At 60.7% G+C, this 16,739-nt stretch overlaps 2 protein-coding genes across 3 annotated transcripts in view; one reads left to right on the top strand and one right to left on the bottom strand.

Moving 5' to 3' along the window:
* GRIN2C (glutamate ionotropic receptor NMDA type subunit 2C) overlaps nt 1-1,222 on the top strand; it is a 12,767-nt gene extending 11,545 nt beyond the window's left edge. The window contains exon 13 of the mRNA XM_040244500.1: nt 1-1,222. Within this exon, the coding sequence (XP_040100434.1) occupies nt 1-808 (808 nt within the window). The 3' untranslated portion in view covers nt 809-1,222.
* Nucleotides 1,223-4,873: 3,651 nt separating this feature from the next.
* The window catches only part of TMEM104 (transmembrane protein 104), a 54,041-nt gene continuing 42,175 nt past the window's right edge, over nt 4,874-16,739 (bottom strand). For both annotated transcript variants that reach the window (XM_040244498.1, XM_040244499.1), the window contains exon 10: nt 4,874-7,349. In XM_040244498.1, the coding sequence (XP_040100432.1) occupies nt 6,589-7,349 (761 nt within the window). In that variant the 3' untranslated portion in view covers nt 4,874-6,588. The remainder of the gene's footprint in view (nt 7,350-16,739) is intronic.

The raw sequence follows: 16,739 nt of genomic DNA, 5'->3' as shown, positions 1-16,739 counted from the left end.
GGGCCGCGCCGCGCTGGGGCGCAGGGCCGCGCAGCCCTCGGGCCGCCCCCCGACGCCCCGGCCCGCCCTCCCCGACATCTCCCGGCCGGCGGGCCGGAGGGCCTGGGAGGCGCGGTGGTCGCTGCGGCCTGGGCCCCGCGGGCGGCGCTTCTCGGCCTCCGAGCGGCGTGCGCGCCCGGAGCGTCCCCTGTCGCCCGGGCGCGGCCACTACAGCTCCTTCCCTCGCGCCGACCGGTCCGGACGCCCCTTCCTGCCGCTTTTCCCGGAGCCCCCGGAGCCCGAGGACCTGCCGCTGCTCGGGCCGGAGCAGCTGGCTCGGCGGGAGGCCCTCCTGCGCGCGGCCTGGGCCCGGGGGTCACACCCGCGCCACACGTCTCTGCCCAGCTCGGTGGCCGAAGCCTTCACTCGACCCAGTTCCGGGCCCGCCTGGTGTGCCCGCTCGGCCTGCGGGCGCTTGATACCGGCGCAGTCCATGCGGCTGCCGTCTTACCGCGAGGCCTGCCAGGAGGGGCTGTGGGCCGGGCCCCCAGCCTGGCCGCACAGACAGCAGGCCTGCCTCCACGCCCATGCCCACCTGCCGCTCTGCTGGGGGCTTGTCTGCTCTCACCTCCCACCCTGTGCCGCCCACGGCCCCTGGCTCCCCGGGGCGTGGGGGCCTCCGGGGCACGGGGACAGGACCCTGGGGCGGAGCCCAGAATACAGCGACAGTGGGGAACTGGAAGGGGTCAGCAGGGCGGCCTGTGGGACGCACGGCTTTCCACGGCCTTGCACCTGGAGGCGGATCTCCAGCTTAGAGTCAGAAGTGTGAGGGCTCAGGTCCTCTGGTTCCTGTTCAGCTGGATCCTCTGCCTGGCGCTGCCAGCAGTTAGAGGGCAGGTGGTCTCCGGCTTTCTTGGCTTCTGTCTTGAAATCCAACCGAGTGACAGATGATATCTTCATGGTCAGCTTGGTGACCTCAGTGGCCGAAGTCCTGTTGTGGGTTGGGCTTCTGCTGTCTTCTTATGCAAATCCCTTCCCACCTGGCCTGGAGTCACAGGGAGAGCAATGGGGTCTCCCTCCTCTGCTGTGAGCGGGTCCCTGGTCGTGGCTGTTGGGGGCTTGGTGTGGGAGGCATGTAAGCTGGAACTTGGGGTTGGGGCAGGGCTGTCGTGTTTCTTGTTCCATCTGGCTGGAGTTTTTTTTCTCCAAGTGCTGGGACATTAAACCAACCTTTTACAACCCACTGGCCCTGACTGCCTCATTCTGCATCCCTGGAGTGGGGCACACGGCAGCCTTTAGGTGACAGAAGTATCATGGGAGTATCCCAGGTGAGGTGCCTGCCTACAGCAGATGGGCAGCTCCCTTTGTGGGAGTATCCAGGAAGTGAGGCTGAGCGAAGACTCTGGGCAAAAGCCCCTTGGTTTTCAGTGTCAGCTCCCTCCCACCCTGGTGCCGAAAGTGACAAATGTGCTCAGCAGAGGGCTCTGGTGGTTGAGGGATGGTGTTCATCCTTCAGTGTCCTTGAAAACAAGGGCTCATGCCAGGGGGCTGTGGGTGCCCTGCTCTGCCAGGGGCCCCGATGGGAGCCCGACAATGTCATGGTGCCGATGGTAGAGGGAGGTCTGTCCGGGGAGCCTGCTGGGCTTTCCTGGCCAGCGGTATTCACTCCACGGTGGCTGTGCTGGGCTCAGACTGCCTGCCAGTTCTGGAAGCCTGGCCCGGGTCGGCTTCTGGGGCCAGGCACAGCTCAGCTTCGCTGGTGCCAGGACTCCTGGGGCTGGGAGGACCCCCAGGTCAGAGAGTCTATCCCACATCTCAGTTCTTTGTCCTCGCTCCGGGGCTCCCAGCCCCACCTCCTTCCTTTGCCTCATGTCATTGGCTGTGAACCGTCTAAAAAGATGGCTCTTGAGTACCGTTTGCAGTGCGTTCACATCTGTGATTACATTTAGCCCCACAATGACTGAAGCCAGAATTCCTTCTTCCATCCATTCTGCAAACACTGGTGCCAGCAGAGCTTTTCTGACTGTGGGCATGTGAAGCCTGAGGCCTTTCTGTCCTGACGATTAGGGTGAAGCAGGGCAGAAACTAACTCCGTGTCGTAGGGAGGAGGCCAGCCGCGCCATGTGCAGCCGCTGCCCCATGTTCTTTACCCTCACCACTCCTCCTCGCTGGCTTCCAGGAGGCTGGGTTCCCTCACAAGTCTCCAAATAGTCCACCGCCTGGGACTGGAGCCACGAAAAGTGGAAAAAAAATTTTTTTTTTGTTTGGCTTTAGGGGTAAGAGCAGCCGAAATAGTAGAGTGGGGGAAATTTCTAATACCCTCCATTCCCAGCTGGAGTGCCTGACCACCACCAGTTTAGGGGTCCCCCATCCAAAGTCAGTTTCACTTTCTCTGCCCCACGGATTTTCACAGATTCAGATCCAGAATCTGGGAGTTCCACAACAGGTGGTGAGTGTGGGTCTGAGTGAGTGCTAGGATACAGCCTCTGGAGGTGAGAGGGTTAACCATTGGCCACGAGCCCCTGGATCTGAGCACCAGCCCCTGGATCTGAGCAGGCTGCAGGTGAGGCTGGGAGGGGTTGCGAGGTCCAAGCTGCTCTCCGCTCCCTGTCCAGGATCATTAATAACCAAGAACTGGAAAGATAATTAAGAACCACATGTGGGGCTGAGCCTGCTGCTGGCTGGCTCTAAGGAGGGCCCCGTCCCATGCCCAGGGCCAGGCTCCTGGCCGCCTGGCTCCTTCTCTAGGAATGTATTCTGGGGAGAAGCGAGTCTTAGGTGGGAGTGGGGGCAGGAAGAGTGCCTTCTGCAGGTTCAGATGCCTGCTGCCCCTCTGCGGGAGGACTAGAGAAGGTCATGCATAATCAAGGGGAGGGCAGAAAGCCTGGCAGGGGCTCAGGGAGCTGGCTGTGTGGGTGAGCGCAGCGAGGCCATGGTTATGTTCAGTTGTCGTAAAGCAGGGTGTGACTGGGGAGCAAACAGCCGGCTGAACCCAGACACCCAAATGCTGTGCTTTTGACGGGACACACGGGGAGGGAGGCAGTTGGTCGCATCTCAGCTGCAGACATTTCCCGCTGTCTCACTCTGCTCCCTCCTGCTGCCCTGGTCACTACGTTTATTCCTCTGTCTTTACTGAGGGGCTCATCCTCTACGGCTCCTCTTTCCTGGGGCCCAGGTGTGGGGAAGGGGGCACAGAGCTTAGACAGGGGTGGGCAAGATGGCTTCGGTCAGGATACCTGAGCTTCGGTTCCGTCTTGGCTCCAGAACTCCCCAGCTTGGGCTGAGTCTGGGGCTGTGAAGGAGGAAGGCTGCCCTTCAGTTTGCAGGGGAAGTTGGGGAGCCAGAGACGACCCCCTCCCCAAAGCCCTAAAGAATTCAAGTGCATTTCCTGTTTCTGAATCGTGGCAGGCAACTGCGAACAAGACGCTTGACTCACTAGGTGGCTATGAAACCAACTAGGTGCCTAAGGACCCAGACCAGGGGTCTTTGGTGAGTCTAGAGGGACACGGCTACATGTGCAGTATGTCTGGTGAGGACGAGGGAACTGGTTGGCAGTACACCGGAAGAGCTTTCTGAGCCCTTCAGGACTTGAGCTCCCATACAGGTCAGGGATGCAGGTACAAAAGACAGGAGCAGAGAGCTTGGGGGGTGCTGCCTGCAAGTGGCAGGTCCGTCTCCACTATTAGCCTGCAAGTTATGCTGCTAAGGTCCACATGGAGAGTGCCCAGTGCCATGCCTGGGATACACCAGGCACTCAGGAGATGTCATTTCCCCCTTTCTGCAGTCTACACCACGAGCCCCAGGCCCTGGGGAGGTGGATCGTACAGCTCCCACCTGCAGCTCTGGATCCTGGTTGCAGAAGGCCGGGTGTCAGCCCCGATCAGGGGTGGGGTCTCTCAAGAGGCATGGTTTCAGCCTTCACTGGCCCAGTGCCATATACACTCCCGGCTCTCCCCCTGGGAGAGCTCTCTTTCCCAGGAGGTGGGGGGCTGCCCCTGCTCTCCCTCATCCTGCCTTTGGCCTCTGCCTGTTGCTGAGGCTGCTTCCACCCCCATTTTGGCAAGAACAGCTGTGTGGCTGAGGGCCTGGCAAGGTGCCTGCTGCCCACCTCCCACCACTTGGCAGTGCCTCCTGGCCTGTCATCCGCCATATGCCCCATCTGTAAGCCCGCAGCCGCCTCTCTGGCCTCAGGTGAGGGCAAAGCCAGGAGCTGCTGGCATGAGGCTCAGCATTTTTGCGGGAAACAGACAGAGTAGGCTGACTCCCACCTTGACCTGGCCTGCCCTCAGGGACAGTCTGGGGCAGGCAGGGCAGGTGAATGGCATTGGGTTGGGGCCTCCTCTGCAGCGACAACTTGGACCCGAGCCAGGATGGGCTGGCATCCTTTTCTAGCTTCCCCACCACCGACCCCAGGGCTGTCTGTAGACTAGAAGCCATTACCCCACTTGCCCACCTCCCTAAGCGGGTGTCAACACAGCTGAACATGCTGGACGGTCAAGGTGAGCACCTGGGGACCGGCCAGCTGTCAGGCCCCCGGCCCCCGTCCCCTGGGGCTATCAGCAGCAGAGAGGACGCTGACCCCATCTGACCTCCAGCAGGACAGAAGTTAGGCAAGCAGCAAGGAGCAAAGGAGCCCAGACCGGCAGGGGTGAGGCGCCCTGGTTTGCCATCAGTGACGTGGACACCTCGGGCCACTTATTTCCGGGACTGTGGCTGCTCGGCTGGGAGGTGGAGCGCAACGCGGCCGCCCGACTCCGCGGCTGTCAGCTCCAGATTGCCACATAAATCAACCTGGCTTTACGACACTAATAAATCTGTGTCCAAAATTTGGTTTGGAGCCTGAGGCGGCAGGATGGTTTGATTCGCTTTGTCCTTAAGCAAGAGGAAAATGTAATTGGAGAAGGGTAAGCACAGACGTTTTAATTGACTTTTCAGCAAAACAGCTGGGCAGCCCCAGGGAGGGTCCCAGCCCCAAGGGGGCGGACACATCCCGGCCCCGCCCACCCCGCAAGGCCTCCTGGGAGGCAGCTGCGACGGCAAACGGGGAAAGGGCATCTTTCCAGGAGGATAACAGTGCGTTGGACGAGCTGTTAGGACGGAAGATGCACGACGAGAGTGAGAAAGCAGGTCGTGGCCGATTGATACACTGGACTCCCACAGGCCGGGGACTGCCCCGGGGGCCCCAGGGGAGGGCTGGGACTGCCCTCGGACTCCCCGTGTTGTTGCAAAGCCTGTGTCCCCCTCCCCGAGACCACTGTGGGCCTCAGAAGACCTGGCAGCCACACTGTCCAAAGGTTGAACACAGTTGAGATGCACGGCGGAGGGGGTGGGGGGTGGGGGGGAGGGGGCGCGGGGAGCAGGCTGCTGGGATTCCCTGGAGAGCCGAGCAAGGCACTGAGATCAAAGAACGGAGGGACAGGGACCCCACTCCAGAGGCTGCTCCTGTCCACTGCTCTGGGCTCCAGGACAGGAGGATTAGGTCCAGGGCCGGGGGCTCGCCAGGGAGGGCCAGGAGGAGCCCCCAGGTCCTGAAGCAGGAGAAGGCACATTGAAAATGCAGTTCATTCGAGTCACCCGTGTCTCCCAGGGAGGCTTGCCCAGCAGGTGCATGCATGATTATGTGTATGGGGGGGGGGTACCACGTGGCGCTGGTGAGGTGCCGGGAACCTGGCCCTCCTTCCATGGGAAGGGTGAGCGGGGCCCTATTTCACTCCACGGTGCCCAAGGGACATGGAGAGCATGGATGTTGGGCCGTACCCACAGCCCGGCTCGAAAGGGAGCCCGTTAGTGTTGGAGTGGGGGCAGGGTCATCGGGGAGCAGGCCCGATCTCTCTTATAGGGTGGGGACCATGGGCTACATGCTGGGGTGCTCCCAGCCACAGTGGTGACAGCCGGGGGTCACTCCAGTGCCTCTTGTACGCTGGCCCCTGCCCCCCCAACCCTGGCACTGCAGGAAGCCCAAGGATCCCTTCCAGGGATGTGTGGGCTGCTGTGTCTGCGAGAAAATGGCTGCTTCCACCCGCTGCTCCAGGGTCACCGTGGACTCAGGAGCCCGGGACAGATGTTGGTGCCCTCCGCGTGGCCCTCACTGCTCTGGTCTGGGGCCCCTGGGACCAATTAGCACATCCGGTCCTTGTCACCGGCTGGCCTGGCGCTCCCCTAGAAGAGGTGCTTGGCACCTCCAGCCCTGGCGGAAAGGCAAGCCCTGCCAGGCCCAGTGGGGAGGACGGGAGGGCTCTGGGATTGCCCTGATGGAGTGCATTTCCCAAAGATGTGGGGGGGGCGGCGCTCAGAGGGAGGCTGGGGGGACACGTGTCTGGTATAGTGGCAGTGCCAGCGCTGCGTTTCCACCGTTCCAAAGCAGAGGACTCGATTCCAGTAACCAGACTAGAACCTCGGAGCAGCTGCGTGGCCGGGGGCAGCCCCAGGCAAGAGGACCTGGAGGAGAGCGACCTCAGCGAGGTGCAGGCTGTGTGGACTCCTGGGTGGGGAGGAGGTCCCCTCCAAGAGCCTGGGTTTTGCCTGCCCCGCTGCGCTCAGGGAGGCAACGAGCTCTGGGCTCTGCCAGTGGGGGCCCCTACCCTTCTTGTCACCAGACACGTCCTGCCGTCAGAGCTTGGTCTCGCTGAGGACGATGTTGGCGGTGACAAAGAAGAAGCAGGAGAAAGCCCAGAGCAGCACAAAGCCCACCCAGAAGGTGTGGCGGAAGGGGGACCTGTGCTTGTTGACGGTCCCGTAGCCGAAGGCCAGCTGGGTGTCCTTGCGGCAGAGGTACACCAGGAAGGCCGGGATGACGTACTGGATGCCCGTGCCCGCGTAGGCCCCTGTGATGCCCACCAGGGACTCCAGGTCGTGGGTGCAGAAGGCCACCAGCACAGGGGGCAGCAGGGTGATGGTGGGGAACACCACACGGTCCACCACCCAGGGGTACGTGCCCCCCTCGCGGTGGAAGAGTGTCTTCCAGTTGTTGCGGAGGGTCACGGCGATGATGGGGAAGTTGGTGCTGATGGTGAAGACGGGGAAGAGGCCCAGGAAGAAGCGCACGGCGGCCAGGCCCACCACGTCGCAGCGCGCGAAGTTGAGGGTGTACATGTCCAGCAGGCTGTCGCCGCGGAAGCAGAAGATGGCGGTGAAGGAGAGGAGCCCGTAGAACGCCAGGATGAGCACGTAGTCCAGGAAGACCAGGCGCGTGAGGTGGCGCTTGGAGGAGACGGGGGTGAGGAGCGATGGCAGGGAATGCTGGCACATGAAGGAGTAGACGCACACGCCCAGCAGGTTCCGGACACCGGAGAGGTCGGCCAGTGGTGGGCGCCCCTCCCCGCGCCCGTGCGCGATGCGCACCAGGGCCAGCACGATCATGATGGCGAAGGCTGCAAGACAGGACCGTGGTCAGAAAGGCAGGGGGGGCAGCCGCGCCCGGGCCCTGTCTCGGGTCTGGGGGCAGCAACTGCAGGACCTGAGCCCCGAGAAAAAGCACATTAAGATTCCCAAGGCTGGGAGAGTCGTCCTCGGGGGCAGGCTGGCGGTGGCTGGTGTACAGGAAGGTGTGTGTGTCTGGGTTTGGGGGGGGGCGGTTTGCTGGGCACAGCAGGAGGGCGATCAGTGGAGTAGCCGCGGGCTGTCTCCCAGGAGGAGCGCAGGCTCCCTAGGGTCCAGGGCTCCGGGGGTAGGGGTTTCCTGCAAGCCTCCTGGCAGGGGCAGGCCTGGAGCAGGGCGCTGGTTGCTCTTCTTCCTTTGGTTTAAAGACTGAGTTGTCTGAGGATCGAGGGGTGGGGTGGAGGGCATGGAGCCCTCAGGAGGAGCCGTCCTCCTGGGCGGGGGGCACGGAGGATGGCAGCCTTGGGTGGAGAATGGGACCCAGAGTCACTCGAGGCGAGAAACGGCACTGGGGGCCAGTGCTGCAGGAGCTGAGGCCAAGGCTAGAGGCTGAGGCTGTGTGGCTCTGTTCTCAGGGACAGGTAGGGGACAGGAAGCGACTCTGCCCCGGGTGTGTTGCAGAAAGGGAAGGGGATCGGGGACTGTAGAGAGCAGACAGAGCTCCGGGCTGGCTGTACTCTTACAGCGGCCCTCATACCCCGAGCCGGTGCTCCTGAACATCAGCGCCTGGAAGACAGACAGACGCACTTGCTGATCCTGTGGACGCCGAGTCTCTGGCTTCCCGAATCTTATCCAGAGTTCCCAGAACGGCCACCGTTAGGCGCTCTGCACACCCAGAGACCCTCGGCATTCCTGTCTCCAGTGCCAGGGTCCACACACCCCTGGTGTCTCTGCTCAGACCAGACCTGGCAGCCCCTGCAGCCTGGGCCCCCACGGCTCAGGTAAAGCCCCCCGTGACACCTGACATTTCTTGGGCAGTGATGCAAGCGAGGTGAAGGGACAGTGGCTGAAGAGCCGGGCTGCTGGCCACGTGGCTCCTGCCTGCCAGGCTGTCACAGGCTCGGGGGTCTCCCCACTGTGCCCTTCAGGCCAGGTCACACCGTCCGCTCCCCAGAAGGGAGCCCTTTCTCCGAGGACGCCCGGGAAGCCAGACTGCCGTCTGCCCACAGTGACACTTGGGGGCAGGACGGATGAACTGTCATCTGTTACTTTTAATCGGAGCTGCCGATGCCGCCAGGCACTAGTCGGGAGGAGGGGAGCCAGGAAACAGGCCGTGGAAATTGCCAATAAAGACGATGATTTGTTTCTGAGGCTCTCAGCCGCACACGTCCCTGCTGCTCCTGATTCTGGGGGCCCCATGACCAAGGGCATCACAGGTCCTGCCAGTGCTGGTCAGTCAAGGGGAAGCGGCGACCCAGTTCCCCCTTCGGGGACACCTGAGACCCCAGTGGTCTGGCTCGTCTGTTTTCTCAGGGTGGGTGCAGGGTGGGGAGGCGGGTCAGAGATCTATGTAGGAGAACCACATCCAGAAAGTGCACTGGGGCAGGATATGATGGCAGGGGGTGGGGGGCCCTAGGGGAAAGGCTGGACAGGGTGGAGGTGGAGTTCCCCACGTGCCAGGGAGTCTTGGGCTTCCCTGGTGGCTGAGTGGTAAAGAATCCTCCTGCAATGCAAGAGCCACAGGAGACATGGGTTCGATCCCTGAGTTGGGAAGGTTCCCCTGGAGGAGGGCATGCTAACCCACTCCAGCATTCTTGCCTGGAGAGGCTACAGTCCATGGAGTCACAAAGAGTCGGATGCAACTGAAGCAACTAGGCAGGGAGTCTGCCCTGGGCCAGAGAGGGTTACAGAGCAGAGCTGAGCAGGTGGGGGTGGCTACAGCTGGCCCTGAGCCCGCCTGATGCTTAGCTGGTCAAGAGGCTGCAGCAGACAGTTCTGCTAGCAGAGGTCGGCCACCTGAGGCAGGGCCAAGGCCAAGAGGGCAGCTGCTACAAGGCAGGAGCTCAGTCCTGCCCCGCCCCCACCTGAGTGTCTGGTGGTGAACTGGCACTACCCCTGGCCCAGGCCAAGGCTGGCACGTGCTGTGAAAGAGGCACGTGGCAAACCCTCCAGAGCTCTGTTGAACTTGGCAGAGGGGCTCTGGGTCTGGTGGGCGTGCAGGAGGCAGAAGCTGGCTGTTTGGACATGAGCCTATCCCTGCTTTCTCCAGCTAGGAGGCTGGCTGGTGCGTCTCTACTCATCTTCCTCCTCAGCTCTAAATCTCCAAGACCAGTAAGAAACACAAGCAGAAACCGGCTTGCTGACTTCAGAAAGAGCTACCTGCTCAGTCCTGATGGGTGGCTCTGACCTTGAGGGGTCGTGGCGCCGGGGGCGTGAGGGCCAACTTCCCCAGAGCTGCCTGGTCCTGCCCTGGGGACCACACGCCTTCTCTCCAGGCCCTTCCCTCCCCCGGGGCGGGCAGGGGAGCAGAGTTCAACAGCTGTCTCCTAGATTGATTATCCGGTCCCCAGGAGATGGCTGCTCCAAAAACTCATCGGGTCTGATCGTAAATCAACGTGAAACGAGGGTGACAGGCTGTGAGCGACGGATGCGGCCAGGAAAGCAGGGCTATGAGCGCACACCGGACGCCCAGGGCTCGGGCGCCACCACGGACAGCTCGCGCCCCCGGGTGGCGGCCGCATGGGAGAGGGGACGGGGCAGTGAGCATCCTGACGTCCGGGCGGGCAGAACCTGCAGTTCCCCAGGGCACGCTCGGTGGGCTGGGCTTCTCTCTGAGCCTCACAGGCTGTGTTCAGAGAGCCTGCGTGATGGCTGGGGTTCCAGTTCGCGTCCATCCACTTCCACCTTTATCCCACACCAGGCTGCTGGGGAGGCAGCCCCGGGGGTGGGGGAGCAGCTGGGGGCCTGACACACGTCGCCCGAGGAGCGGCTGTTGGCCTTGGAAGGGGCAGCTGCAGGGTAACAAGCGGGGTCAGGAGGCTTCTCTTTCAATATCTGCGGCACCAGCCCGGGGGGGAAAAACAACCGAGCCTGTTTTGTGTGAATCAGAGGGCTCACCAGGACCATTCATTCATTCATTTGGCGGTGATGTCCTGAGGGTCCCCTGTGCCTGTAACTACTCTGGGCATCTGCGGATGGTGTCCTGAGCCAACAGGGACAGTCCTAGTCCTTCTAGAGCCTACAGTCCAGGGGGCCCACGAGGTGGAACTTATAGGGGAGAAATGACAACGAAAGAAAGGACCGCTACGTGAGCTATGGTGGGGATATGGGGAGAGCCCAGTCTCAGGAGGTCCAAGCCAGGAGAGAAGACCACCTGGGGCTCACAGAGGGGAGGCAGGCGCCAGAGTTGCTTCGGAAGAACCGGTGGGGCTGCCCTGTCACGGTGCAGGAGGGGAGGGTCAGCCCGAAGGGGGCGGGACGGGGTCAGGGCCCCTGGACGGCACTTGCTGCCATGCCCTGTTCCACCCTCAGAGTATTGATCCGCCTGGAGCTGCTCCTGCGCTGCCTCGGGAGGGAGGGTCAGGGAGAGGGAGAGAGACAAGGCAGAGAGACAGACGGGAGCGGGAGGCAGGTCCTACTCTGCAGATCCTGAGCCCTGAGCGGACAGCTTGGAGCAGACACCTCCCTGATTCCTGTTCTGAGGAGGTCAGGTTGAAAGTGAAGTCTACACCAGGACAGGCCCTCTGGCTCAGGCACGTCCAGTTGGCAGTCTCAGGTCAGCGGGGTCACGTCATTGCCACCTTTCCGTCCTGGGGACATCAGAGGCCTCAAGTATGGGGGTCAAAGTAAACTCTCATACCAAGATACAGGCTCATGATAGTTAACAAGTCATCAGCGAGGCCCCTAGGGTGCTCTGGCGAGAAATGCCCCTTGGTCACCTGCCCTGATTTGCATGACACTTAAGAGACGCAGGACTGAGGTGTGAAACTGGGTTGTCTTTAAAAAGCCCAAGGAAAAGCGAGCTCTCAGTCGCCGGGGCTGTGACCACCTGGGTGGCCTGCCCTGCAGAGGGGAGGGGACACACTGCTGGGTGGTGCTGGGGGCGTTTCGGAAGTGGCCTCTGGTCCCGGGTCACTGAGTCAGAGGCATGTTTCAGTAGAAGTCTGAGCTAGAACAGAGCTCCTCTGGAAGGTGGGGGGACTCTGCCCAGCAGCCCAAGCCTAGCCCTGAGCCCTGCTGTCTCCTCTGCGGGCCCTGGGAGGAACACAGCTGTCACGGGAGGAGAGGGGACACGTGTCCACTAAGGCCAGGTCCCTCATCCTTGATCCCCAAGGGAACTTGGAGCACACAAGCATAAGGAGCTATGACTGAGCACCAAGGGTGAAGCTGATGGAGTCCTTCCGGTGGTGCCCCGGGTGAGGGCCGTGCCAGCAGCCCAGCCCCTGCCCCGCAGCCAGCGCTGTGCCGTGCATTGCCTGGGAGGTGCCTGGTGCCACCTCCCTCCCTGAGCTCTGGGCCTGGCCCCAGATGCTCCCCCCCCACACACCCTGCTGCTCTCAGAGCCCCGAGAGTGTCCCTATTCCCTCATGTACGAGGTGCAGGCTGTCCATCAAGGGGGCTGTCAGGGGGACAGCGCCCTCCTCTCCAAGCGCGGAACCAGTGTGCCACGGCTGATGATTATGAATGGCCCTGGGTGCCCATCTCAGCTCAGGCACCGGCGCTCCAGGAGGGGAGCTAGGTCCCGGAGAGATTCCAGCTTCCTCCTTCAACCCCCAGTGCCCTTGGAGGTTGGGTCATCAGAGCTGGGCTGCCCCCAGCCCCCAACCCTGAGATTCAGGAGGGCTGGGAGGATCTAATGGGGTACTGTCAGCCTGAGGTGAGAACACTGAAGATCAGGCAGTTTCTCGGCCCTAAAAGCAGGAACAAGTGGCTGGGCAATTGTTCCTTATAAAATAGGACTGGCTGGGAACAGAGAGCCACTGGGCAGGTTCTCAGAACACGCAGGTCAGAGGTGTGAGTGGCAGCTCAGCCTGCAAAGCTCTAACCCCTCAGAGAGAACAGGAGAGAGGGAAGGTGGGAGGGGGCTGCTGCTTTCCTTCTGAACAAGTGAAAGTCCTTGAGTTGCATTGGGCTCAACTCCTGGCCCTGTCCTGAACTGGGTGAGCCTGCAGTGGTCACTTCGCTTCTTAGTGCCTCTGTTTCATCACCTTTAAAAAAGGGAGATGCTCGTGGGTGCAGGGACATGGAATAAGATGTTATTTAAAAAGGCGACAAAGGTCCGTCTAGTCAAAGCTATGGTTTTTCCAGTAGTCATGTATGGATGTGAGAGCTGGACTATAAAGAAAGCTGAGTGAAGAAGAATTGATGTTTTTAAAGTGTGGTGTTGGAAAAGACTCTTGAGAGGCCCTTGGACTGCAAGGAGATCCAACCAGTCCATCCTAAAGGAAATCAGTCCTGAATATTCTTTGGAAGGACTGATGCTGAAGGTGAAACTCCAATACTTTGGTCACCTGATGCGAAGAGCTGACTCACTGGAAAAGACCCTGATGCTGGGAAAGATTGAAGGCGGGAAAAGGGGATAACAGAGGATGAAATGGTTGGATGGCATCACTGACTCGATGGACATGAGTTTGAGCAAGCTTTGGAAGTTGGTGATGGACAGGAAAGCCTGGTGTACTGAAGTCCATGGGGTTGCAAAGAGTCAGACACGAGTGAGCGACTGAACTGAATTGAATAAGCATAGCGCAGGAGCTGTCCCACAGCAATCACTCAAAAACACGTCCGTCCCTTTTATCATCACAGGAACCTTATTTCCTATCCTGATAGCCCAGGTCAGCAGGAAAACCTGTAAACCCTAAGTCCTCACCTAATTCTCCTTCTGCACAAGGAGGGTGGTCCTGGGGTCAACCCATGACCCCACTCAGGTCGAGTCACAGTCATGACCCTTTGCTGCTGAGCATCTCTGGCCCAGGAGTCAGCTAATCTCTGGGGGCTGAGGAGGACCTGGGGCAGGCTGCTCACACTTGCTCTGTGGACCAGAACCACCTCTTCCTGCTCCGCTGAAGCTCATACGAGGCCAAGCTGCCCCCAACACCCGGTTGGCCGTGGGGACTCGGCGTGTGCTCTCTGTACGGGGCTGGGTGGGAACCAGAAGGGAACTGTTTGGGCCCTTCCGGCCCATGTGAGCCCATCCTTCCGGTCATTGCCCTCCCACCTGAGCTCAGGCTGTGGTCGGGGCAGAGGCTCCTTTCACACCAAGAGGGGACAGGACACAAGGAGACACACTCTCTGGCGGGGAGGGGCGCCCTCGGGGGAGGAGGGAAGCCCCTGAGCAGATGCTCTCGGCTCCAGGAGCACCGTGGCCCTGGGTCAGATTTAGTGCCAGGTTCACAAGACATCTGTAATCTCCAGCCTTGCCTGCGTAACTTGCACAAGTGCCCTGGGTTTCGATGAAGGAAGGGGCTTTAGATCTGACTGCCTTCCCCTGCTGGATCAGCCCCTGAGGTTTCCAGAGGATTCGAGCTCGGTGGGCATCATTATCATCTCAGAGGCAGGAGAGGAGGGTGTTTAAGTAATCAACTTCGGGGACGGAGGTTCTGCTCCAGAAGGACTCAGGGCAGAGCCTCAAGTGTGTCAGGAGGAGCGGGTTGTTGATCAAGGGCAGGTATTTGAGTCTCTGAAGCAATCAAGCCTTAAGTATGAAATCAAGAGCTCTGGCCTTTTCATCCTTCGACTTGCCATACCCTCAAGGCACGCGGGCTCTCGGTTCTTCCTTCTTAAGCTGTCTGAGCTGGCTCCTGTTTGTAATGGCTGAGAGAGCACAGCCCAGGGGCCTCTGGCTGTCGGGGGGACTAATCTCCTTTGGGGAGATCAGAAACATAACACTTCCACACCAAAGGAGATCAGAAACATAACACTTCCACACCGTCACTTTTCCCGAAGGCGGCTCAGTCCTTTCTAAACCTTCTCTTCTTGTTCCTTCCCCCTCTCGGGTGTCTAAGCCCTAACCCCTGATGTGACCGCACCTGGGGTCACTTCGTGCTTCCCAGGGGGTGTTGGGAAGAATCCGCCTGCCAGTGCAGCTGGGGACGGGGCCACTAAAGAGCTGTTACAGGTCAAATGAGATCAGAAGGGTGGACCCTAATCTGATGGGATATGTGCTCTTTTTTTTTAAATAAATTAAAAATTTTTTATTTAGTTTTTTTTTGGCTGCTCTGGGTCTTCATCACTGCATGTGGGCTTTCTCTAGTTGGGACGAGCGGGGGCTGGTGGTGCTTGGGCTTCTCTTGTTCTGGAGCACCAGCTCTAGGGCATGCGGGCTTAAGCTGCTCTGTGGCATGTGGGACGTTCCCAGACCAGGGATCGAACCCGTGTCCCCTGCACTGCAAGGCGGACTCTTAGCCACTGGACCACCAGGGGGGTCCCACGTGCTCTTGTAAAAGGAGAAAGGGGAGACAGGGTACATGCGTCTGCAAACACAGAGGAAAAGCCACGCAACGGCATGGTGAGCAGGTGGTCACCTACAAGCCAGGGAGGGAGGTCTCACCAGAAACCAGCCCCAGAAGGCTCCTTGATCCTGTGCATCCAGCCTCCAGAACTGAGAAGATAGACCTCTGCTGTTTAAGCCACCGGTTCACGGTATCGGTACGACAGCCTGAGCTCACTAAGGCAGCTGAAGAGCAGTGGCTGGATGTAGAGAGAAACCAGGAAGGCCAGAAAGAGGGGAGGCGTGGGGCTCCCCAGGGTCTGAAGGCAGATTCCGGGGCTGCCCAGGGCCACAGCTCCTCCGATATGGATGCCTGACCCAGCTGCCTGGCTGGGGTTCACCCTGGCATGCGGGCAGCCTGGTTCTGAGCAGAGGCGTGCCCGTAACCCTGGTCTGTCAGGCACCTCGCCTGTCTGGGCCTCATCCCCCTCTCTCTGCTCGAGTCCAGGCAGCTGGCCTGCCGACCTCCTGGATGAGCAGGAGTCCCTGCCTGAAGGCCAGGTCAGCACAAGTGTCGGCCACATGCAGGGCAGAGCTATCGACAGCAGAGGCCGCTCAGAGGGGAGAGCCAGTCAGGGTCTCTGCTTGGGGCCAAGCCGGGCTCTGAGGTCAGCCCTGCCGCTAATGAAAGGGGTCATTTGGTGACACGTGGCTGGCCCTTCAGCAAGCTTTAATTAAGGTCTTTTCTACCCTAACAGCCTTAAGACAGCATCCTCCGGTTCTTCTTTCAACTAACCTCTGCATCTGCAGAGAAAACTTTTGGAAAACCAAGAATAAAATTAAGACCAGAGTGAAACATACATAGAAAGGTTTTCCTGGATCCTCTCCGCTGGCTGCGTAACAAGTGAAAGCTGGACACAAGGAGAGCCCTGGACAGTGGCCGAGGTGGGGGATGTCGGGGTGGGGGGCAGCAGCAAAGGCTCGGGACGAAGCCTGGTTGGGAGGGCAGGTGGGGGTCCATGTGCTACTTTCATTTGGGAGGGGGGGGGGTCCTTCCTGGCCTTCCGAGAAGCACCAGTTGCGTGAGGGGACAGCGCTGAGTGGCCGTGAAGGAATTCAAACACTGAGCTGGCCTGTCGAGCCAACAGGATGTGGGGAACAGATGGCCCAGGCATGGATGACCCCAGGTTGCTGGTGGTGACGGATCAGAGCAGTCCCAGCAGGAGACGCTCAGCTGAGATCAATCATGGATCCACAGGGGGGAGTTGGCCACTTGGCCACAGATAATTCTGGGGACGGGGAAAATCGGAGCCCTCGTGTTCCTGGGTGATGTCCCCTCCCGGGGACCTTCTGCCACTCGGTCCACCAGCCCCAGGTCCCACCTCTTCCTGCTGGCTCGGCCTGGAGGACAAATCTGGGGCACCTGCTGGGGGAGGTGGGGCGTGCGGGGGCTGAGGAAATCCACGAGGCTCCAGTGTATACAGAGACCGCTGAGGGGGATGGTGCCTGACCCACTTTGAGGGGAGCACAGAGACGGGAATAACGCGCGTGGTGCTGCTCTGAATACACGATCAGAGGGAAGGCAGCCCTGTGGGTCCCCGACAGCCCAGCCCGAGGAGGGCTGCTGCGCCGGAGCTGCCTTTATTAGAGAGAAGCAGTTTTTTAATAACACTGAACGGGGCGCCCCGAGCCGAGCCAGCTGTGTCCCCGAGCGGGAGGCGTCTGCTGGGGGTGGGGCGTCGGGGGGGAATTACGGGGGTGAAGGGATGCTGCTGCTGTGGCCCCTTCCAGCCTGAGAGCCGCCCCTCTGCTCCCCTGCCCCGGGCGGCCCAGGGACCACGGTCCACAGTGGTCGGTTAAGTAGCTGAAGGCTCCAGGTCTGGGGTCACAGCTGCTGGGACTGTGGGCCTGAAGGACAGCACTGTCGTCTGCGTTCCCTAAGTGTCCCTGGTGGATGCGTGGCTGATGGTGAGAACTAGGAGTTAGGAGGAAGCCCAGCCTCTCTGTGAGGCCGGCC

Source organism: Oryx dammah, unplaced genomic scaffold, assembly GCF_014754425.2.
Source record: "Oryx dammah isolate SB20612 unplaced genomic scaffold, SCBI_Odam_1.1 HiC_scaffold_8, whole genome shotgun sequence".
Taxonomy (NCBI): Eukaryota; Metazoa; Chordata; class Mammalia; order Artiodactyla; family Bovidae; genus Oryx; species Oryx dammah.
The sequence above is the reverse complement of the archived record's forward strand: the minus strand, read 5'-3'. Positions and strand labels throughout refer to the sequence as shown.